The 23,635-nt window shown below is 49.4% G+C and overlaps 1 protein-coding gene across 2 annotated transcripts; it reads left to right on the top strand.

Annotated features, from left to right (window-relative positions):
- The first annotated feature begins 6,486 nt into the window (after window positions 1–6,486).
- Window positions 6,487–23,372, top strand: LYSMD4 (LysM domain containing 4). Of its 2 annotated transcripts, none has more exons than XM_064669159.1 (3): window positions 6,487–7,520; window positions 17,660–17,950; window positions 21,443–23,372. In XM_064669159.1, exons 2-3 carry the CDS (start codon window positions 17,675–17,677, stop codon window positions 21,986–21,988), a joined length of 822 nt encoding a protein of 273 aa, XP_064525229.1. In that variant the 5' UTR covers window positions 6,487–7,520; window positions 17,660–17,674; the 3' UTR covers window positions 21,989–23,372. The 2 variants fall into 2 exon arrangements, with proteins under 2 accessions (XP_064525229.1, XP_064525228.1); XM_064669158.1 differs by lacking the exon at window positions 6,487–7,520 and adding an exon at window positions 16,362–16,385.
- The last annotated feature ends 263 nt before the right edge of the window (window positions 23,373–23,635 follow it).

Genomic DNA, 23,635 nt, shown 5'->3' with positions numbered 1-23,635 from the left:
TTTACATTAAGCTGGGATATGGCAATGGGAGGGAGGGGTGTAAGGAATGCTGTCATACATTTGGCTTGAAATGTTCCTGGTATGTGCCAATATCTCATCTATAAATCCAGTAGGCTTATGTACTTAGTTTGCCTATTTTGCATGTAGCCATTTGCTGTTTTTCTCTTATTCCTAATCCCCACCTCCTACCCAAGCCATTGCCCTTCCCTGTGAGCTCAGTTGGTTTATTTATTTAAGACACCTCAGCCAAGATCACTAAGGGCAGGTGGGGTCAGATGGCTCCAGTGCTCTGGCATAGAAGTACCAGGAGGAAAGTATAATCTCTCCTCTGCTCCTTGGAGGTCATTTCGGCCTCTACCAGCTCCACCTGCTCCCTCCACTCTCCTGCAAGTCCTGGTGTCCATGGCAGCCTTGGCTGCAGGACCCTGCTTTCCCTGGGAGGAACTTTCCTTCCAAAAGGCTCAATATGGAACACTTTATCCTGCTATCAGCCCCATGCTCACTGGGAGTGCTGCTGCTGGAGGACTCTGCTCTGCTGGTAGAGTGAAAACTGCATGTTCCTTTGTGCTTCCCCCAACACCACGTGGTCCATTTCCATTGGGAAAGGAATGTTTTCTTGCTGAGGAGTGTCAGTACAAACACCAATGTGCTGTGGAGTTCCAGGCAGAGGAGAACTGTGCCAGATGTGCTCACATTCAATGCACTCACACTTCTGACAGTGGAAGAAAAGAAGCCCTGGTGACCTCCTTGCTGGCAAGTTGTTTGTCTCACTTGTCCTGCTGCTGTAGGAATACAGTGCTCCCAGAAACAGGCAGGCTGTGGGAGCTGCTCCTGAACAGCATTTCTTCTTCAAGAACTTGGACCTGTGCTGAACACGTTTGATTGCACTTCTCTAAACCACTTCCACTTCAGCTTCCTCCTGGTTATCTTGACTCGGAGGCAGGTGAGTAAGAAGACAGGAGTTCCTCAAGTGCTGCCAATGCACAAAGATAAGTTTTCTTTTCTGTGTGCACATTTTTTTTTGTCATGTCTCTGGCTTGTCTTTGCACTCTTTAGAAATGGGCCAGGCTGCCTGGAGAGAGACTTCCCGACAACAGAACTGCCCTGGACAAGCAGGACTGAAGCATCTTCATTTCAGATGGGAGGAATTGTTTGTTTATAAAAGGAGAGTTTGAACAAGAGACTGTGTAGGCAGGGAGGGACCACCAATTCCCTTTAGCAGTAACTACCCTGAAGGTGATCAGAGAGTCTCCAGAGCTGACCCCCACGTGTCTTGCATCACCTCGTCTCCTTTCATGCCACTTTGATGTGACAGACCCCATGAAGGATGCCTGGAGGTGCATTGCATCACATTTATTACTTTGTCAGATCTGCTCTGTCTGCCAAATGGTGGCCAGACACCCAGACAGACTGTCCCAGTTAGCAGAGTCCTGCAGCTGATGTCTGGACCTTGCCTGTGAGTTCTCTGTGTGTTACCACAGCCCAGACACTGTGTCCACATGGCCTGGGCTGGGTGTCCACCTTGGCCCTGGGCTGCAGAGCAGCAGCTGGGCTTTCCTGGGAGTTGTGGCTTCACTCAGCTCCTCTGGTTTGGCTGTGAGTGGCTCCTGTTTGGGTGTTTCATCCTTTCATCCCTCTGTGGCCTGGGTAGAGCTGGAGCCTCCAGTGTGACTTGTCTGGGTCATGTCAAGGCCTTTGCACCCACCAGAAACTGCACCACCTCAGGGGTCTGTACAAAATACCTTCCCTCATCTGCTCAAGTGCATTTTACATCCTCCCTCAGCCCTCTGAAGAAAACTATTTTCCTCATCATACTCCTGTAGCAGTCTGGTGACTCCCCTCACTGTTGCTTTTTGAATGGTTTTTGTTCTGAGGTCTTTTATAATTATTCAGTATTATTTGTGCAGTGGCACTAAAGAGTCTCCACCCAGACATGTGGATGCTGGAAGGCCATGCTCAAAGAAATAGTCCTTCCCTGAAGAGACTGCAGGTGGTCTGGGGTAGAAGGCAAATTCCCAAAGGAGATAAGTGGGATTCTTGGCAGCTGGAGTCTGAAAAGGCAGGAGATGAGCATGAATCGAGTGAGTGAGCCTGTGCTGTGGTTACTGCTCTGGAAGGGATGGGAAAGGGATATTCCCCACTGGTTTTATATCCTCAGACATATTTTTTGTTACTGGAAGTAGCCAAGGGTAAAATTCTCATCACTTCAGAGATGCCCCTTACAGAAACTGGCCAGGACCCTGCTCTGCACATGGGCTGGCAGGGAGGGAAATGTTCATTTTTCCTCAGGAGAGCTCTGGTAACACACCAGTCTGCACAGCCTGGCTCCACCACCCCAAAAAACCAGCAGCTGCTGAAAGATCCCTGACAGTTTTCTGTAAGGTCACTGCACTCCTGGAGACAGGCACTGAAACTACTCAGACTGCTGAGGGATTGGGGAAAAATGGGGAATCCTCTAACAGGGTCTTCAGGTTGCACCAAGATCAGTGTAATCACAGCCTGGCCAACAAAACCAGACGAGCCATTCTTGCGTTGGGATTTTTTTTCTATTTTATTTTCTTGGAAAAAACATTATTTGAACATTTTGCAGCTTCCATTTTTTTCCCCCAGCTCTGTATTTTTCCCCTTGACTTTTGTCTCTAATGACAAAAAGACTCAACCAGACTGCAGCTTTGTTTGGCACTGAACTTCCCTCCTGAGATGATCACACAAGAAGTCTTTTATCACTTTGGGGGCTCTGAGCCAGAACTGCCTGTGGTGGAAGTGGCTGGGACTGTAACTCCAGGCTGTGGTGGGATGAGAGTCAAGCCCAGGCTGTCAGCAAGGTGGAGCCCCTGCCAGGACACATCAGGACTTCTGAGCCCACCTCCCCTGCTGCTGCTCTCATGAAGGAAAAGGTATGAAGTCCACATCTAGATTGAATTAGTCCTTAAAAAAAATTAAGTGTTGTTTAAAATACAAATCCTGTCCAGAGTCATGGTCTAATTCCTTAGGAAATCACTATAAATCGAACCTCCCCTGCTCCCCACTGCTCAATAACAACGTGTCACATCTTGGTTTTCTCACAGAGCTGATTCACCTTCTGTGCCACTTCACTGTGTTGGCTTCAGGGCTGTCAGCTCTGCTTCATGCTCGGGTTTGTGTGGAGGAAGGAGGGTCCTGCTGAAGTCTGGACTTGTGCTCTCCTCAGGCATCATCAGCTCCCGGAGCTGCCTGACACTGGCTCACGGCTTCTTCCCCACATCACTTCCCATCACCAGCAATTCCTTGAGGAGGGAGCAGTGACACTGAGCCCAAGAAACGCTGACAGCCACATTTCCCAGAGGGTAAGGAAGATTCCAGCTCAGTTTTGGGTTTGGGTTTGGTTGTTTTTTTTTCCTAACCATGTTTTGCTGAAGAAACAATTTCAGAGGGGGAAAAAGAAAAACCACATTATTGTGTAAGCAAGATGGAAAACAGCTTTGTGTGGGTTCCCAGGTATTTATGTGCCATTCCCTCTGCAAAAACATTGCTGCTTGGCTGTTCAGCACGATGGTTTTGCAACAGCTGTGTGCACATCACCATCCATCACAGGCAGTGCCTGTTCCCTGGCTGTCCCCATGGCTTGGTTTATTTGTGTGCAAGGCAACTGAGGGGTTATCGAGGCTGTCCATCAGCTGTACAAACTCACAGCAGCACCAGCTCTCTGTGTGTCCCTGTCTGAGAATCACAGGTTTTGGGTAATAGGCTCTTGGGCAGCTCCTAGGAGAGATCTGGTCTTTCTGGCGTGTCTCTCTTGAGGGATTGCTGCCTGTGCTTAAACCAAAAGCTATGGTGTATCCAAAGCCATATGTATAGGAGGGAAAAGGCATATTTGCTTGTTTCCAGCCTCCTCATAGGATGGTTCTAAAAGCAGAAATATGGAAAAAAATTGACAAAATTGACAAAAACATCCTCGTATTTGTCAAAATTTTTGTAGGTGTTTTTCAGGGTATCGCTAAGTCTTACCAGGCACCTCCCTTTCCTCCCCTGCCTTCCCCAAGTACTTCCATTTTTGGCTAAAAAAATCTCAAGTTTGGGATTTTTTGACCAACAATGTCGGCCAAAACCCAGGCTCTTTTCTCTTAATTTTTCCACTTAATTTTTAAACTATCTTCTGGCAAAGCAGAAATACTGTTTTGATGGAAAACTTTCAGCCAGCTCTACCAGCAGTCACACAGGCAAAACAGAGCATCTTCCAGGAGAGGAGCCTGTCCGGAGGGCCCACGCGAGGCCGGCGATGACTGAAGCTCCTCTCCCTGCCCTGTGCCCCAGCCAGCTCTCTGCTCTTAACAAAAGACATCTTTCTAGAGATGTTTCCAGCCTAAATCTCTCTTGGCAGGTCAGCTCAGTGATTCAGGTACTTTGCCAGGTTGAAGGAAGATGTGGGTGGCACAGAAGGATCCCCTCGGAGCGAAGGACCGCAGGACTCAGAGGTGGGATGTTGTCCATCTCTTATCTGCTCTGGCTAATTTTGGACTCCTCCAGGCAAGCACCAGTTGGCAGGGAAGAGTGGGGAGGTAGGGCAGGTCCAGCTCCCTTTCGAAGCAAGGTTCAGTGTGCTGTTGTTTAATGGTGATGTTCAGATACACCAGGAGCTGAGCCAGGAGCTGTCTCCATGTAACTCTGAGAACCTCCAGGGATGAGATCCTGAAGTGGTTGATGGGCTGAAATGACACCAGTCACATCATTGCTGTGTGTCTGTCACCCATCTGTCCATAAGGAAGGGACTTTTTGACACTGAATTCAAGGGAAGCCCAGTTTCTCTCATTTTTGGGTTCCTGTGATGACAGGAACCTGGGAGACAAGGAAGAAAGATGTTCTTACAGAGTAGGACAGAAGCCAAATTTCTGTATTTGGCCTCAACAGCCAAAGCAGCATCTGCCCATAGGCTACATGGAGAGTCTCCTCAGGGAAAAGCCATCCCTCAGCAGTCCCTAACATTTGCAAAGTGCTCTGAGGTCTTTCAGTGAAAGACTTTTTAGATGTGCAAAAGTTTATAGCCCTTCTCTGACCATTGCTGATTTTAGAGGGTTAAGTTAGGAACAGGAAATACAGTGACTAAAGGAAAGCCATTAATATTAAATTCTACTCTTTGCCAGATTGTCTTGTGTTATCTTTGCTCTTTCATTAAATATTTTCTAGTTTTCCTTGCAGGGCATTCTTTACAGGGGCAGCAACTAAGGAGCTGTAACTTGGCACATCTCCACCTGCTTTTCTGTAGCAGTGCACGTTTGTGCTCTGGGATTTGAGGAATTTCCTTTGCCTCTAGAACTGATATGCAAACAGTCAGCTGTACAGACATCAATCTGTCCAGTAGACATGCCACATGACCTAAGGAACAATACAGGTGGTCAGCACCATGCTGGTGACTCCTGAATTTCTGGAGCGAACACTCATTTTCCTGTGTCTAGAAGATGAGAGGTCCTGTATGCACCCTTCAGTAATCTGCTGTGCTTGACTGATCACAAAACACCCACCAAGATTCCCCTGACAAAATTCTTCATTTTTGCCAAGGAAAGCAAAGATTTGCAGGAAATCAGAGACGTGACCTTTGCCACCTCACAAATATCTCGGGGATCTCAGGATGCTCCTCTGGGCAGAGAGGTGCTCGTGCCAGAGTGAACGTAGAGCCCTGTATGGTCAGTGCACAGCTCTTCCAGCAGCCCTTTCTTCACCTTTCTTTATCAACTCTCTTGTGATAAAAGCAGGAATGGGCAAATTTCATCTGCTGCCTGTTTGCTGTGTTGCTGTTAAGTCACACTGTGTGTAGGTGCTGCTGTGTGAGCCGGGATGGATGAGGGGTGTTAGGACTGGGAGGGAGGAGTGTTGTGGGTGCATAACCCAGCTCAAACCACGTTCCCCACTGGAGATTTCATCACAGCCAAAGGCTGTGTGCTTGAGCTGCTGGGCACCCTGTGGGCAGCTAAAGCCTGAGGGAAAATAGGTGGTTAATGCCTGAGGGAAGATTTTCAGAGAGAAGAAAATGGGGCTCCAGAGAGCACCATAACTCTAAGCAAGTTGTTCTCTAGGACAATCACCATTTCTCTTAAAAATGAGCCTCTCATTTCCCATTGATACTTCTCAGGCTGCAAGGAGAACCATTCTTGTGCTCCTGAAGGCCTTAGCTGCAGACACAGCCTTGGAAGGGAAGTTTGCTCTCAGGCTACGGCAAAGGAATGGGAAGCACGAGATCTGGCATCAAGTCCTGCTCCCATTGAAGCCAGTGGGATGTTTGCCATTGGCTTCAGGGGGAGCCAAGATTTCAGTCTGCAGCCAGATTTGCTGGTGTGCTGAGCTGTGCTTAGAGCAGGACTAGAGAAGGGTTCTTGGTTTCCTTATAAAGCTGTTCCTGCCTCGGCTCCCCCGCTGCAGAGAGCTGGGTTCTCACCTCACACTGCACCCTGCTTGCTTTCAAGCTTTCAGATTTTATTCTTAGGCCAGAAATTCCTTGATGATAAGGCTGTCTGCTTGGTTTGTGCCTGTTGGATTGGCCCATGGCTGGAGCTCTTGGGCATCCTCACCAGCAAAATCACCCTCCCCACTGGGGATTATGGACAGTGGTAGAGAATGGGATAAAGCAATGGGACAGGGCTGGGGTAAGTGGCTTAAAAAAAGTAAACCTTACAGGATTTCCTCCAGGTGAATCCCTGTGCCTCAGGCAGTGGCTTGAATCAGCTCTAGTATTAATTCTGAGTGGTTCAAAAGAGCCTGAAGAGATTGTAAAGGTGGTCCAGGTTGGGCTTCCCTGCCTCACACCTTCACACCAACATGGATGGTTGAGAACTTTGATACTCTAAGCACCCCTTTTCCTCTCCAGGTTGGGTGGGAGCCAAATTGTGCCAGTGATGAGCTGTGGTGTAGATACTCATGAGCCTGACAGTGTAAACCTTTCCCAAATTATTAATTCCCCATCCAACAAGCCACCCCAAAGGCTGCTGTGCTGCTGTAGTGACCCAGGAGTTCAGTAGTGCATTATACAGAGCTCCACAATGGACACACACCCCTGCAACCCCCCAGCACCACCTTTGGGCAGGGTTAGTGCCCTGCTCTCAAAAGCAGCTGAAGGAAACGATCTCAGAGTGGACTGAGATCCTACCAAGCAGCCCCATTTTGGCCCAAATAGGTCCCCTTGTTTTTATTTGAATGGACTCATGGTGGAGCCTCTGTATGCCCAGGAAAAGAAACACTGCAAGTAATTCTCACTCTTTATTTCTATTTCTCCCTGAACAGGATGTCTCTTCCTATTCCTCGTGTGGGTTTGGTCTCTACTGCCCCTCTCAGGGAACATCTGTAAGCACATCACATCTGTAAAGAAAGGCAGGGAAGTTCATCTGCTGGACCAAGAAGTTGTCCTGGATTTCCTCAGCTCTGCATATGCCTCGTGTTTGACAGCACCTTCTCCACCTGCCCAGCCACAGCCTGTGTTCTCTGGCCCCCTGGGACTTCACCTCCTTCCTTTGACACTTCCACAAAGAGGAGCTGGTGGGAGCGACTTTCTGGTGAGTTGAAACCACTGTGATCTATTTTATCCCCACAAACAAGGAGGAAGTGCAGGAGCTTAAAGCTGAAGTAATGATCATCCAGAGATGATAGTTTTACCGGGATTTTTCTCCAGCAAGTTGAAGCAAAGCTCCCCAGAAGTTCAGCCCTGGTGCAGGAGCGCACCCCGGTGTCACCTCTTAAGGCACTAAGATTTGTACAGGCAAAAATAGGTTTTCTTCTAATAATAAATGGGGGAGAATGGGGAGGAAAGCAAAGAAAAAACCCAAATGGTGCCATATTCTCTGCTGAGCACTTGGCTTAGCTCTGCAGCACCATTTCCCATCTCTCTTTCACGTCACTGTGAGATGCTTCCCCAGAGTATCTTATCAGTAGATCCTTTCTCAGTTTAGTGGCTGCCTCTGAGACAACTCTTTTCTTCTGGTTCAGTGACTGGCCCAATGTTTGCATGACCTGTAAGCCATCAGCTTGTTGCCCTTCTATTTTCCTTGCTGATATGATCCCCACCAGCTCTCACGTTTCCTGGGCCAAGCACCATCAAACAAAATGAATCAGAATAAACAGAATTAGTGCTCATTCTTCCTCAGCCACATGCCTGTTAATTTTTTTTTTCTCCCTTAGCAAATTCAATCCAGCCACTCTTTCTCATGTTAATTCACTGTAGTTGCTATCCACAGGCTCTGGGTTACAGGTGACAATGACATGAGAGGACAATTCTTTGCTTTGGACAAGATATCAGCGTTTGTGTGCTTTGAATTTTAAGGAATGGGGCAAGGGAGGGGTTACCTGATCCACTGCCCTCTGATTCTGTGTGATATTCATTCTGTTGCTGGTAAAGTCCCACCTGGGAACACAAAGATAAGAAAGATGATCCTTTGCACCTTTTATCTGCTCATTTGTCCCTTTAATTCTTTTCATAGTTCCTCTTCCCTTTCTTTTTTTGTTTCTCACTCTTGCACTGATTGTAGCATTCCAAGCGCAGGGTCCTGGCACAGCTTCCCCAGGATCCTGGCAGATTTAAAGGCCAAGCATCGTGTCCAACATGCTCCCATGTACCCACATATCACATTGGCTGTCTCCTCATGGGCATGACACTGGAGCCAACTTCTCCTGGTGAAACTCCCTCCTGGCACTCAGGGCTCGGACATACAAAGTCCAGGGTGGTTGGTGTGTGGTTGGTGTCCTTGACCCATTCCTTGGGATTGTTTCTTGAAGAGAAACACCAGCATTTGACCCTTGGCTTTCAGGGGAGTTTCTCAGCACCAGCCTCAAAAGAGCTGGAAATGCTGCCCTGCCCTTCGGAGCAGAACCCTGTGGGGGAGGTTTTGATGCTTGTGAAGCTTTTGGTGTGTCTTTTTTTTTCTCCTGTCATCTGAGGAGGTCCCTGGCACTATGATAAAAGCCCCCACTGCCTACTGGGGCTCCTCTCCTCGTGGTGAACGTGGTCCTGAGGGAAGGCAAAGGTTTCTCCAGAAGCACATTCCCATTCCATGGCTCCAATTAGAGAAGCTTTGTCTGTGTTTATTGCTAACCTTGTTCTTCCTTGCACTCAACCCAGCTGGAAGCCTGATTAGTGACTTCCCAGTGGCCTTGAAACCCAAGGGAATTAATTTGTCTTTAATTTTGTCCAAGCTGATACTTAGGGAAATGGTTGGGAATACTGCAAAGCAGCTTCTGGCAGTGAAGAGTCCAAGCCAAGGATTTCACAGACTCCTGGTGATGATGCTCAGCCTGTCCATCTGAGGCTGGCCTGTGCAGCATTAACCAGCAGGGACACAGCCCACATAGTGACAGACATTGTTCTGCTCCTCTTCCTTTCCCTGACAAGCAGTGGATTTGGCCAGCTGTGCTTTGTTGGTACCCAGTGATCACACACTGCTCGTGTTTGTGTCACTTTGCTGCTGTTCACAGTTTGCAGCTGCAGCTTTTCTGGGTTGCTATTGACAGGCAGGCACATCCTTCCCTGCTTGATGGATGCTCCCCCCAGCTTCCCTGGACCTGGGCTGTGCTGACAGCAAGTTGGGTGAACCAGTTCACTGCTCTGTAACTCAGAGAACCACTGCACTAGCAGAGGAACACCATAGCACTGCTTGGCTGTGGGTTTTTAAAGCACTTTGAGCTCCTTGGAGGAGCAAGGGTAAGTGCAAACCTGTTCTGTTGCTCTGTGGTTAAGGGTTGCCCGAGATTATGGTTTGAAGCAAAGAGAAAACAGCAGCCAGCAGAGCAGCTCATACCTCCCTCAGCTGGTCAGTGTGTGGTTTGGGGCATTTTCAGGGGCTCCTTCATGGCCCAGTTGCTGCAAGGGCTGAGCCAGCCTGGGGCTGGGACCCCTCTGCTGGGCTGTGTGCAGGACACAGGAGTTGTATCAGGGCCATGCTTAGACTTAGCTTTTGCTGTAACAATTACAACTGGTAAAATGTCAGTTTTCCCAATTTTCCTCCCCACAAGCTGTTTTAAAGGGAATGAAGGCAGATCCTGCCATAGCTTAGTGCATTACTGGCCAACTCAAATGACTCCCTGCTGTCTTTTCATCTCCACGAGACTTTTAATGCCCTAAGTCTTTGCATGTCCTGGCACACAGCCCAATTGAAGCATGAGTTCCAGCAGAAGTTTTACATTTAAAGCTGTTCTTTTGGCTTCAGAAATTTGCAGATTGAGGCTGAGAGTTGCAATTCAGCTGTTTGCTTGCAGATCTGCACCAGCCCTGCTGTGCTCTTGCCCTCACCTCGGTCAGGCAGTTGTGTTAACAGCATTTTCCAATTAAAGTAGCAGCTTCAGTTACAGAAAATGCTTTTCCTATCTGAGCATTTATCTGATTTTATTCTCTTTTAATCACTCATGGAGCACAGAGCTGTTTTGTTTTGTTTCCCATCCCTTATCATAATTAATCCATCATCATTTCTGGTGACAGGGCTTTTGCTGGATTTTTTATTTTTTGCCATTTCCAGCACCACCCAGACACCCCATTGCTCATTATGGGAAGCACTGATGTGAGTGATCAGGGAAATGTCAGGTGGACATGCAACTTATCAAGTTCTGCTCACCCAAAGCAGGAAAAAAGACACCCTGCCCTGGAGAGAGCCCTTCCAGAAAACCTCAGAGCCTTGTTGTGTAAATTATGGCCACTTCCCTGTCCGAAATGTTCATATCTAAAATCTTGATCTTGAAGACCTCCCCAGCCAAGATCAAGGCTTTTTACCATTACCTGGACATTCTGAGTCTCCAAGAAAAGAAATGGTGTCAGATGAACCTTCATCTTTCTTTACAGTGCAGTGAGATAAGAGCTGCTTTTTTTCACTTCACCTCCCTGAAATGATCATCCTGGGCCTGTGGTACAACAAGCTCAGCAAGGGATGAGGGGGATTGAGGGATCTTGTGAGGTGCAGTGGGATCTGACTCTGTGTTTTCCCTCCAGCCATTTTTTCCATTGTGGACAAAGCTGTAACTGCTGGTTCAACGTGCTTTGTCACACGAGCACAGCAGTGCTTGGGCTGGGCCTGCAGGAACTGGAGAAGGACCAGATGCAGTGACAAAAGCACAGGTTTCAGTGCTGACATCCTGTCCCAGGAGGCCACAAAGCCCCTCTCTCCTATGACATGTTTCTCCCAGGGTTTGATCAGCTGTAGTTGTCACTCTGGGCTTGTGCCCACCACAGTGACCCTCAAACATTGAACCCCCTGAGTTCTGCAGGGGTCCTGTGAGGATACTACAACCACAGACTGCCAGACCAGGCAGCAAAGCCTTCTGCTGCCCCCACGTGTTCCTTGCTCATTATTGTTGCCACGCACCAGTAAAGACGTGGGAACCCTCTTGGCAAGGATGAGGAGGAGCCAGCACAGCCCCACAGCTGCTGAGGTCAAGGATCTTGCTTTGGAAGATTCTTCTGTTCTTCCCTCAAGCTCAGGGCCTTCCCTCAGGCACCTTATATTTTAAAAATTGCAAAATCAGATTGGACATGTTTGGATTTAGACAAGCTGGAGACAGCCTGGAGGCAGAGCAAAGCACAGAGGTGTCATCATCCTGCTCTGAAGGGGTGTGTGTGCACCCCCAGAGCCCGTGAGAGGATGTTTGTCCAACCCCCTGCGGTGTGAGCGATATCAGATACTGGCACAGCGTGTTCAGGCTCGTTGGCTCAGACCACGAGGAGCACAGAGAGAGAGAAAGAGAGAGACAGCTTCTGGCAGGCTGAGCTCACATGATGGGGTCATTGGAAAGACAAGTGATGCTTTCATCAACCTGCCTTTCCCCAGTAGTATCAGCACCAGCTTGAGCAAGGACTGACTCTGTGCTCCTGTAGGGTACCACGCTCTGTGTAGTGCCAAGGTCAAAAGCTTCCTCACAGATACTTTGAACCTGTTTCTCCACCAGTGTCTCAGCCCCCACCTCCCATCCTTCTTGGCCTTGTCAGGTTCCAGTTTTGAGCCATTAAAGGACACTTTTTTGGCAGAGTTACATTCCCTCTGGATCAGTGGCACCTCTCAAGCTGAGGGGAGAGCAGTCTGTAGTTACTGACTATCTGCTGCTTCCCAGCAGTTACAATTTGGGATCTGGTGGGTTCGTCCTTCTCTGTTGAGCAATCCTTTGTTGGGGCAGCACATGCTAATTGTTCTGGAGAGCATCAGTCCCAGAAGCTGCCTGGAGCCTGGGCTGACAGGTTGGTAGTAGCAGCCAAGCTCTCACATGGAACCAGTTTGTGGCTCAATAGTTCTGACCATCCTTGACACAGCTCCTTGGAAAGGAAGGGTTGGCTCTTTGCCATCCTTTCACCCAGAGCCTTTTTGCCCCTGGCACCATTAGCAGATGGGCCCAGGAGCAGTGCCTGAGCTAAGCATTGTCCACAGACTGCCCTGGACACTGCCTGGAGCTCTGTGAGAACATCTGAAGGGAGCAGCACTCCCTGGCAGGGCTGACGTGCTCCGGCAGTCGGGGATTACAAACACATGCTCCAGCTATGCAAGAAATCTTTGCCTTGTTCTGAATGCAGCTCTGCCTGGGTTCCTTCCCAGGAACATTCCTGTTCTTCACAATTTACCAGTTGCAGGAAGGGAGAAGGGGGAGGAGGGATTTTAAGAGTAAGGGAGAGGAAAGGGAGCAAATCTTACAGTGCTTTCCCCAGCCAAATTCCTCCAGAAGGACAGGGTGTGGAGCATGGACTCCAGAGTCTGGCACCATCCCAAGAAAATATGAACTACAAAATCAAACCCACTTTTAATTAGTCATTTGTTTTTATATAAAGAATTAAGGCACTCTTTTTCTGAAGTAGTTCAGTGCCTGCTATCACACAAACCAGGCAGCCCCTGCCAAGTGGTGCTGTGTGATAGAAGGAGGGGCTCTGAGCAGGGACACATTATCTCCTCCAGGAGACAGCAGTGCTGCTCAGATCTGCATCCTGCTTCCTGAGATAAAAGGCCCATTCCTCAGAGCCACAGCACACGTGAGAGAGTTGCAAATGTAGTTCTTGTAGGTGGCAGTAATTTGATGTCTGAGCTGGAGATGAATGATGAGCTGGGGCTCTGTCATCACACCTGCTCTGTTACAGACAGGAGGGAAAGCATGAGAGGGTGGGGCAGGAACTGCTGCAGAGGTGCAGGGAACCCAGCTCCTCACAGCTGACTCTCAGGGTGACAAATCCCTTTTCTCATGCCAGCAACAGCAGGGCCCTGCCTGGAGAGGGCAACTGAGGTTTTCTCCTCTCTGTTGGGTGCCCACTGTATCAACCTCTTAGATTTATGGTGCATATAATTCAATCAGATGTACATACAGTACCCACATAAGCTTAGTCACTGCAGGCACCAGGGAGAGGATTATTTTGCTGTATTTGGCTCATACTTCTGCCTTAACCACGGGGGTGGCTTCACTGAAGTTGGTTGTGCTGCATTAGCCCAGAGCAAAGCCCAGCATTTATACATTATTTGCAATAGAGGCATCATCATTTCTCTAATGCTGTGTCCTGAGCATGGCTGAGGTTTGCTCCAGTCTCCCACTAGGAAACAATGAAATGAAGACAGAAAGGAATACTCATCTTTTTCTCTTTTTACATATATATATCTCAGAAATATTAGCAGACTTCTGTTGCCTTATAGTGCTGTATAGGAGCCTTCCCCTATACTTGCTAAACTAAACAGGAATAATTAGTTGATATTAAGCAGATGCTCAATAAATTTTTCTGTAAGTTGTGCTGTATGTGGTGTCAGGAGGGAGTTCACAGCTTGTGGGGGTCCCCTCCTTCATCTTTTATCCACTGTACACTCTACATTTGTATTGTTAATGGCCCATATGGCTGTGAAGGAAAAGGGTGAATGATTTCATTCTGTCTTGCCTTGATTAATCCCAAATTAGGGATCAAGTCACCATTAATGATGGCCCTGGTGATTTGTGAATGGCAATTGTTATTCCTGCTGGTCCTGAACAGTTGGAAACTGTCAGGTGCCATCCTGAGCAGCTGGAGCGTGAGCATCCCTTGGCACTGATGACAAGGTGTGCAGGGATGTGTGAAATGGCCCAGCTCTGCACAGGTGAGCTCAGGGAACACCTGCACAACAGGGACAGGAGCTGCTTTCTGCCAGTCACACATGAATTTATTCGTTTCCCAAGGGTGGAGAGCAGCCTGCCACTGAGTGATCTGAGATTCAAATTACAGATTTTATTGCAGAGCTTAGAAGGCTGCAAAAAGAGAAGCAAGGAACTCACAAGAATTATGTGACTGACACTTTGAAAGCTTCTGAAGTGAGCCTGAAAAAAGAGGGACAAAACCAAAGTGATGAGGAGAACAGCAACTCTGGATCTGAGCAAGAGCTTCGAGGAGTCACAGGGCCATGAGGAGAGCCCTGTCCTAGTTTGTGTGGGGACCCCAACCAAGAATCAAGTTTTGATTCTTTATCAACAAAGGCATCAACTCTGTTGTGCCCTGGGAAGGAGCTTGCATGGATGTGAAGGCCAGATGGTGCCCAGCATCATCCCAGCCCCTTGGATTGAATGAAAGACTTCCTCAGTTCTGGTGCCCTCTGCACCGACATAAGTCAGGGGTAGGAGGATTTCCTCCTGAAGTTCAGGGCATGTCTGACCCTTATGTTGGTTGAATGTAGATAATGAGTGAACCATTGAGCTCTCAGACAGACTCCACTTGTTTGGGGCTTTGCAGCTCTCACAGTCTATCAGCTAACAACAAAAATATTCCAATTATTTGGAATGATGACATCATCCACACAATTGACCCAGAGCCAAGAATAGCACTCCTACAAAACAGTTATTTCTTGTTAAGCACTATCAAGGACAAGTAAGCCCAGACTTAGCTCCCTCAGCAAAGCCTGGTTGTTTCCCCCATGTTTCCAGATCACCTCAGCAGTTGTGTTTTCCAGTTTTGAGCAGCTTACCCTGAATGACCTGGATTTGTTTGACAAAATGTGATCATTACTTGTAACTTTTGAACTTGGAATAGTCACAGGGAAGCTGTAAGTGGCTCAGGGAAGGAGTTTTGGCACATCTCATCTAGTCCCCTCACTTGCAGAGCCCTCTCTAGCACACTAAATCCATATCTGTTGGGTCAGAAAACTGTGTGAGCTGGCTGAGCCTCAGAGTCATCTGCTCATGGCACAGACTGGCCCAGGGATGGAGGGGAGGGAATCCTAATCCCTGCTTGGTGATGGGGTGCTGGCTCAACCCCAGCCCTGCCTGGCCAGTCTTCCACCCCACTTCCAGCCCTGCCGAAATCCCTCAGCCCACAGAGGTGTGTGGGCAGGTGAGGGTTGTGAGGGAGCAATGACTGCTGCTTGAAAAACCAAGGGTGATGCAGGGACAGGTGTGTGACATGGACCAGTGCCGTGACACCTGACCCGGGGCTGTTCAGGTGTGTGACATCCCCCAGGGCAGTGACACCACACCCAGGGCCATACAAGTGTGTGACATGCCCTGATGTACAGGTGTGTGATGTGCCCCAATGTACAGGTGTGTGACGTGCCCTGGTGCACACCCAGGGCCATATAGGTGTGTGACATCCCCCAGGGCAGTGACACCACACCCAGGGCTGTTTGGGTGTGTGACGTTCCTCCTTGTACAGGTATGTGATGTGTCCCCTCGTACAGGTGTGTGACATGTCCCCTGTACAGGTGTGTGACATTCCCCCTGTACCGGTGTGTGACATGTCCCCTGTACAGGTGTGTGACATGTCCCCTGTACCGGTGTGTGACATTCCCTCTGTACCGGTGTGTGACATTCCCCCTGTACAGGTGTGTGACATGTCCCCTGTACCGGTGTGTGACATTCCCCCTGTACAGGTGTGTGACATGTCCCCTGTACAGGTATGTGATGTGTCCCCCTGTACCGGTGTGTGACATGTCCCCTGTACCGGTGTGTGACATGTCCCCTGTACCGGTGTGTGACATTCCCCCTGTACAGGTGTGTGACATGTCCCCTGTACCGGTGTGCGACATGTCCCCTGTACAGGTGTGTGACATGTCCCCTGTACAGGTGTGTGACATGTCCCCTGTACAGGTGTGTGACATTCCCCCTGTACAGGTGTGTGACATGTCCCCTGTACAGGTGTGTGACATTCCCCCTGTACCGGTGTGTGACATTCCCCCTGTACAGGTGTGTGACATGTCCCCTGTACAGGTGTGTGACATGTCCCCTGTACAGGTGTGTGACATTCCCCCTGTACCGGTGTGTGACGTGCCCCGGGCTCGGTCCCCTCCCGGCCCGGCCCCTTTAAGTGAGGCCCCGCCTTCCGCCGCACTAGCGCTCCCCCCGCCTTTCCCCGCTGCCCATTGGCCGGGCGGCGTTGAAGCCCCGCCCCTCAGCTCCGCCAGCCAATGGGAGGAGCGCTGGGAGAGCCCGTGGCCAGGTCGGTGAGAGGCCGATGGCGGCGGGTCCGTGAGGGGGGCGCGGGGCCGGGGGAGAGGGGCGGGAGCGGGGACACTCTGAGGGGAACGGGGACACCCTGAGGGGACCGGGACTCCCCTTAAATGCTGAGGGGAGCGGAGTCCTCTGAGGGGTGCGGGGACCCTTGAAGTGCGGAGGGGAGTCGCGCACTCTGAGGGGATGGGGAGGATCGGGGACCCCTGAGGGGATTGGGACACCCCTGAGGGGATGGGGGGGATCGGGGTCCCTTGAAGGGCTGAGGGTATCGGGACCCCCTGAAGTGCTGAGCGGGTCGGGGTCCCCTGAGGCGCTGGGGGAGCTCGGGACCCCCTGAGGGGCTCGTGGAAGAGTTTGTCCCTCCCTGGAGAGGGCGGTGTGTGGGGCAGGCCGAGGTGTGCGGTCCTGGATCACCCGGCACAGCCGAGCCCCAGCTGTGGGTGCCCTGCCCGGTGCTAATTAATGCCATTAAATGGTCGTGGTTTCACCTGAAGAATCTATTAGGGGTAGGGGGAGAATATTAAGGTCAAAGGGGTTCCATGAGAATGCGAGGTTTCCTTATCTGTACCCAGCTCTGAGAACAAATTGTTTGTGGAGCTGAGGATTGAAGAAAACAAAAAATAACAACTTGCAGCTGCAGGCTGAGCAATAATTAAAATGCTTGGGCAGGTTTTTGTCTTTATGCAGCAAAATGGCCTTGTCAGTCAGGTTGAAGTTAAGTGTAGCTTGAGCTGTCCTTATTTAAAAAAAAAAAAAGTACACTTCCAAGAAATTAAAATGTGGGTTCTCAAAGTGTAGACAACTAAGGACTTCAGGAAAAGTGACTTAAAGGATAATTTAGTTGAGTGTTTTGGTAGGAGATCTGATATGTTCCATGGATTTTTTTGACCATAATTAAAGACACTTCGCTCAAAGTGACTCTCTTGCTTTTTAAATGAAGTTGTAGGAAGTGTCTTTTAAAATGTGTGAAGTGGTTTTATGAGGTGTTTTGTCCACAGGTAGACAAAAAAAAAAAAAAGGTTGGGAAATAATCTACTATAATAATAAAAAAATTATATACTACTACTGTGATAATAATAATAAATAATCTACTATAGTAATATATTGCTACAGTTTGTACATAACTTTTTTGATATTACTGTTAGAATGGCACTTTTACCCTTGGACAGAGGAAAGGATTGTGTGTTCACACACTGCTGTGCTTTTTGTCCATCCTCTGAATCTCACATGCTGAGAACTGAACACTGGTACTGAGGGAATTAAAAACGCCTGGTTTTTGTTCCAGGTGCTGGTGTGGAAGATGAGGCTGAATGAGAGCCGGACAAGATCCTTCCAGGCTGCTGTCACGGTCCACAAATACCCGGGCAGGCAGGTCTATGTGTTTCCTGATGGCCCATCCGACTCGGAGGAGTCCTCGGAGGAGGAGGAGCTCAACGTCATGGAATTGCGGCCCAGGGGGAAGGAGCAGCAGCGGGGCAGCACTTCCCGGGACAGGCCTGGAGATGTGGTGCTTCTGGAGCGGGAGCTCACGGAGGGGGACAGCCTGAACAAGCTGGCCCTGCAGTACGGCTGTAAAGTAAGAGCCTTCTCTGGGGGGGGTTAGCACTTCAGAGGTATTCCATGGGTACCTTACTTTCCAGAGCTGTCCTGGTATCTGAGAGTTTTGATGCTGAAAATACACTGTGTTTTTCATGAATGGTCAATATCTGGGTGAAACTGGAGAAAGGCAAAAAAATCCCAGACAGACACAAAAAAAGAGTTGTTCAGCCAACAGCTGAGGAGGGTGTCGTCAGCCTCACACCCTGCCTGACCTGCTTTCCTGTTTAATTTGAGTGACTAAGTGCAGGTTGTACTAACTCATTTAAGTGAGGGCAAACATTAGGAAGCTGAGCTCAGAAATGAGGGTCAGGGCTCTGCTCTCAAGGAACATTTAAGAGTTTTTGCAGCAAATAAAGCAGTACAAAGAAACACCACTGTGATAGGTCTGGCTTGGGGTGGGATTTGGGGTTGTTCTTTGAAAGGTATCAGTTTACATGTTGCAAGGAAGGTCTGAGTGTAAGGGGTGGAGTTGGAGAGGTGCCAAAGTTCAGGTCCCAGAGTCCAGGTGCTGTCTGTGTGTGGGTTTTGATTGTTTGCTGTCGTGCCCAGAGTATGCTCCATCAGCTGCCTGGGGGAGGAGGGAGGGGTGGGCAGGGTGAGCTGTCTCCGAGTTGGATCACTCTGCACAGCATCTTTGTTCCAAAGCAGGGCACTTCATAGAAAAACTGTTGAGAAGTTTAATTACCTGCTCTGAAGATGAGAAGCCCCCCGTTGTTTAGCAGTTGGAGCTGTATTTTTAGAGCCTCCTTTACCCGCAGGCTGGGCTGTGATTAGAAAGTTCCACGGTGCAGACGATTGGACAGTGACCGGAGTGGGATAATGATACGGCTCTGGCTCTGCTGCTGCACTGCTGTTGCAGTTGGTCTTGCTTAACCACACAGCAGCTGCTGGTGCAGCTGAGGCAAGAGGGCTTAGAGGGATTGCAGCAATTCCTCCCCTCCCATTCCCTTAGAGACAAACACAAAACAAAAAAGGCACCCATGTAGGTTCTGCTGCGGGGCCTGGTGTGTGCGGAGAAGAGTCTGGGAGGACTTGAACCGGCTTTGATTGGTACCAAGAGAGCCCAGGAAGGCAGAGCTGCAGCTTTGGTTGGCTCTGGAGCTGTGACTGAGCACTCCTCTCGCAGCAGCAGTTGTGTCACTGCCGCTTGGGCACAATCACAGCAGTTGTGAGCTCAGAGGAGGAAGGTTCTGAACAGCTCTTTGGTTTATGGCACGAAAAGTCCTGCTGTGCCCTCTGGCACTGTAACTCTGAGGAGTCAGTCCTGTCCCTGCTGTGGCTGCTTATCTACCTCTGCTGCCCCATTCCTGCCCCACTTGAAGGCTGCTGGGCCCATCCAGGGGGAAAGCTGGTAGGGAGGGACCAGGTAGTCAAGTGTTCTCCTCCCTCAGGAAAAAAACTGTCCTGCTGCCTCCCTTCCTTCCAGAAAGGGAATTCCTGACTAGTTCCAGTTAAATTGGAGAGGTACAGAAATCTTTATCATAGGAGATTTGTGTATTTGTCTGTTTACAGGCACTGATCAGTTTTCCTGCGTTTTGTTTTGTTTGCACAGTTAACCAGCTCCTGAAAGGCCCCCAGGACAGCAGTGAGGAAGAACTGTAGCCACAAATACATATGCAAATAAGTTTAAAAAATCCAGGACGAGCTTCTCCTTGAAGTCAATGAGAACTTGACATTGGTTTTAGAATCTGCTTGGGGAGGGGGTATTAAGACAGTGCAACAAATAGCTCTGTGTGTGTGTGTGCCACAGATAACTTGGCAGAGATGGAAAGCCCTTTAAAATCCTCATTTTTACTCTTGACCATTTATAGTCCTGGCTTGCTTTTGGCATTGTTCATAGCTGGGACAAGAGCAACAAACTGCAGCCAAAAAATGAGTACAGAAAATAAGCCTAAATGGCTTGTGCAGCCCAGGCTCTCAAACGCTTCCCATCAGCTCTGTTTGTTGTTTCTGTGTGAGTGCTGCTCCACTTTCTGTTTCTAGAGCCTCAGCACAGCACTGCAGTGTTTGATTGCAGACACCACGGGGGATATTTACTGTCCCACTAATTTGTTTTCATTGGAACAAACCCAGAAATTGAAGCAGCACCTCAGTTCGGAGGCTTTGGGTGAGATTGTTGTTTCATAACTAAGAAGTTGTGCGGGGTTTAAGTGCAGAGGTTACACTGGGGCAGCCTGTGAGGAGCCTGAACCAGCAAAGGGCTGATTCCTTTTGCCTCAGGGGCCCCAGATCAGGACCTGCATTAAATGGGCTGTTTTCAGAGTTCTCAAGCTTTGCAGAGTAAGCATGAGATTGAGGCATCCATCTCATCTCTGCCTTGGAGCAGAGTGCTTGGGAAGTGAAGTGCTGGTTTTGTTTTAGCTCTCCAGTTTCCTTGGCAGCCTCAAGTGAGTGCCCAGTGAATGCAGGTCATACTGTGATTTCTGAAGGAGCAAGGCACAGTCCCCGCACTGTGGCTCCTTGGTGTGATGTAGCAGAGGTGGTTTAGCTGTTTATGTTGTCTTTCTCTTTGGCTTGGGGTCTTGCTGATTTGTTTTGTGTCCTCAGCCTTTCCCTCAAGGTTCTTTCACATCTCCTTGGCTGCTGTGGAGAGCACCTTGCACACGGTGACATCCTGTTTGTCTTCTTTGACAGAGGGTTTAGGGCAGCTGAGAAGTTGCTGCACTTCCTGGGGGCTGTGAGCAGGCACTGTATTAATTAAGCATCTTCTTTTATCTAATGTTAAATTAAGAGGCGCTGTCTTGCCTTTGTCTTTGCTTTGGGACTGGCCCTGTGACTGGCTCTGCACGTGTGGCTCGTTCTTTCTTGCTCTTCCCACTGCTGGGTGGGAATATGGGTCACAGAGGGGAACTCTGCACAGGAACCACCAAAGGTCACCTCAGGGCACTGAGTGTTGCCCCTCAGCAGGAGCACTGAGCAGCTGTGCAGGAATGAGCTGGATCAGCTGCTGTCCTGCACAGGAGAGGTGGTGCCTGGGCACAGGATGCTCGTGCTGGTGTGGGAGACGCTCACCTGTGCTCCAGGTGTGACCTTGCTTTCAGAGATGGAGCTCTCTTCACTCTGAAAGCACTTTCTGAGCTGGAGGGTTTGACTGCTGGTGCTGATGTTGTCCTCTCACCTTAAACATTGGTGTGTAAAGTATGAAAACTGTTTTAAAAAGGATCTGTTACAAAGACTCTTCTTGCCTTAACTTGGATTAGAAGGTAAGTGAGGGAAGGCAAAGAAAGCAAAGGGAAGGAAGAACAAGCAAAGTACAGCAGATACAAGAGCACTAGAGGAGGGTATAGACTGGTTTAACAGGGGACTGGCTTTATCCTGCAGGACCTGGAGCTCCCTCAGCTGGGAATCTCTGCAGAACCCCAAGCCAGTTGCTTTTATTCTCTGACAGCTGTTCGATGGCTCTGGAGCTGCTTCCCACTTTGTTCCCGGGTTGTCCTACACTAACGTCGGTGTCCTTTGGGTTCTGTAGGTCGCTGACATCAAACGGGTCAACAACTTCATCCGGGAGCAGGACCTGTACGCGCTGAAGTCCATCAAGATCCCGGTGAAGGCGCACGGGCTGCTCACGGAGAGCAGGCGGGAGCTGCGGCCGCTCCCTCCAGCCCAGCCCGGGCTGACCCGCGTGGAGCTGCCGGAGCCTGACCCCGGCACGGGGGGACCCACCAACGGCCAAAACCTCAGCGACTACTTCAGGGACATCGACCAGAGCATCCAGGATGCTGTGCAGGTGGAGGTGCAGCTGAACACAGAGTACTGTGGGGAGCCACTGGAGAGGCCTCTGCCCGAGCCAGGGAAGCGGGACACCGGGAACGGTGCGGACTGCGGGATCCAGTGGTGGAACGCCGTGTTTATCATGCTCCTGATAGGAATTGTGCTGCCAGTATTTTATATCATCTATTTTAAAACACAAGGCCTGGTGGCCCACACCTCCAACACAACAGTAACCTCAAATGTTTCAACAGCTGGATTGGAAGGGAAATTACCACACAGCTCAGTGGTAGGAAAAAAGTCCTAAGGGGAAACGGGAGACCCCTCCAGTCTCTCCAGCAGTGGTGCCCACACTCTCGTGACTGACCCAAGTGCATCTAAGGGGATATAATGATACAGATAATTTTTATTTTTATAAGTAGCTGATGATGGAATCCTGAACTTGACTGAAAGTGAGGTGATGTGATTGTGATGGAAAAATAAGGATGATTTGTTGCTTGTGAAGGTCACTGAGCAGGTGGGTTAAGAGTGGGGAACTCTGTTGAGGGAAGGTACTTTGTAGCAAATTATTGTGATTGCTTCAGGTATTTCTTAATGCCGTGTCTGGAAGCAAATCCTTTGCTGCTGAGCTGGAGAGTGCAGTATTAATGTGCTTTGAAAGTTAGGAGTTGTTTGTATTTTAAAGAAACACTTTTTGCTGGAGCAGAAGGGGGGGCTCTTTCACTCAGAGCTGTCATTTTTATTTCTTGCAGATCATGGTGGTTTTGGCTTAACCCTAAACTGCTGGCTCTAAGCTGGGTGTGCCAGCCCCTCATCATCCTCCTCCTGAGCAAACCTTTGAGCTGGGTTTATTAGGTTGATGTGAAGCCCCTCCCCTGGATGAGCCCAGACCTCTCCCCTCCATGAAATCCTTCAGAGATGGGATCTCGGTGCCGGACCCGCACTGTCCCCAGGGTGCAGCCAGAGCCAGCCCTGCCACTGCAGGTGGGCAGAGGGTGTTGGAGGAGGATGTGAGAGCAGGGAGAGGAGTTGTACACTCCTCTCAAGGGCTCTTTTGTTGGCAGGGGGGTGTAGTCAGTATTACTTGTTAAAAATACTAATAATAGTCTATAATGGTGCATCTCAGACACCCATGTCAGTCACAGACTTGATTTCCCTGTGTGCAGATTTCATGGGAGCAAAGTGCCGAGTCCCATGCAGGGTGCAAGGTCCAGGGCAGAAGTCCAAGGCACAGAAAGAAGGGTAAAGCCTTTCTAGGACAGGACTGAGCTGATTGTGAAGCGTTCTGTGACCTGCAGAGGTGCATTAAAAAGCTGCTGAGGGTGTAGGGAAGAGTGGGGGAGCTTTGGAGGGCAGAGGGCTGTGCTCTTCAGGGTGAGACACTGAACACTGCCTGCTGGGAGGAGCAGCAAGGGAGGCTTTGGGAGCTTTGCTGCAGAGCAGAATTGGCCTCAGAAATTGGATTCATTAATTCCAGGCTGCAGGCAGAGGTAATTCCAGGCCTTCCTGGAACCAAACACTAAGGGATTTCCACCCCACACAAGCAGAACTGTGTGATGTTACAATGACAACCTGTGTTTCCTGCAGCTCTCAAAAAAAGTGCTCAGGAAAGCCTGAGGGAACCTAATTTTGTAAATGAGGACTGTAAAGTATCTTATACTGAACAAAAACTTGTATTTTTCTTCTGTGAAGAGCTCTATCTCTTTGTTCTGGGGGCGGGGGGGATTTCTTACATTTTTAAATAAAGCCACATGAAATAATAAAAGCACAAGGGGCACAACTTGTGCTTTTTTTTTTTTGTTCCCACACTGCACTGTGCTGAGCACCTGCCCCAGGACAGACTGCAGGAACCAGGAGTGGGAGCAGCAGAAGGAACCGTGAGTGTCCCAAGGGGCAGGAGGATGGGCTGGACCCAGGTGTTTTTGTTATAATGTTCTTACCAAGCATTAACTTT

Source organism: Pseudopipra pipra, chromosome 12 (genome assembly GCF_036250125.1).
Source record: "Pseudopipra pipra isolate bDixPip1 chromosome 12, bDixPip1.hap1, whole genome shotgun sequence".
Lineage (NCBI taxonomy): Eukaryota > Metazoa > Chordata > Aves > Passeriformes > Pipridae > Pseudopipra > Pseudopipra pipra.
The sequence above is the reverse complement of the archived record's forward strand: the minus strand, read 5'-3'. Positions and strand labels throughout refer to the sequence as shown.

Coding starts and splice junctions, on each gene's coding strand:
- LYSMD4 (XM_064669159.1), top strand. CDS start 17,675: ATGAGGCTGAATGAGAGCCGGACAAGATCCTTCCAGGCTGCTGTCACG. Junction 17,951..21,442: donor CCCTGCAGTACGGCTGTAAA/GTAAGAGCCTTC, acceptor TGGGTTCTGTAG/GTCGCTGACATCAAACGGGT.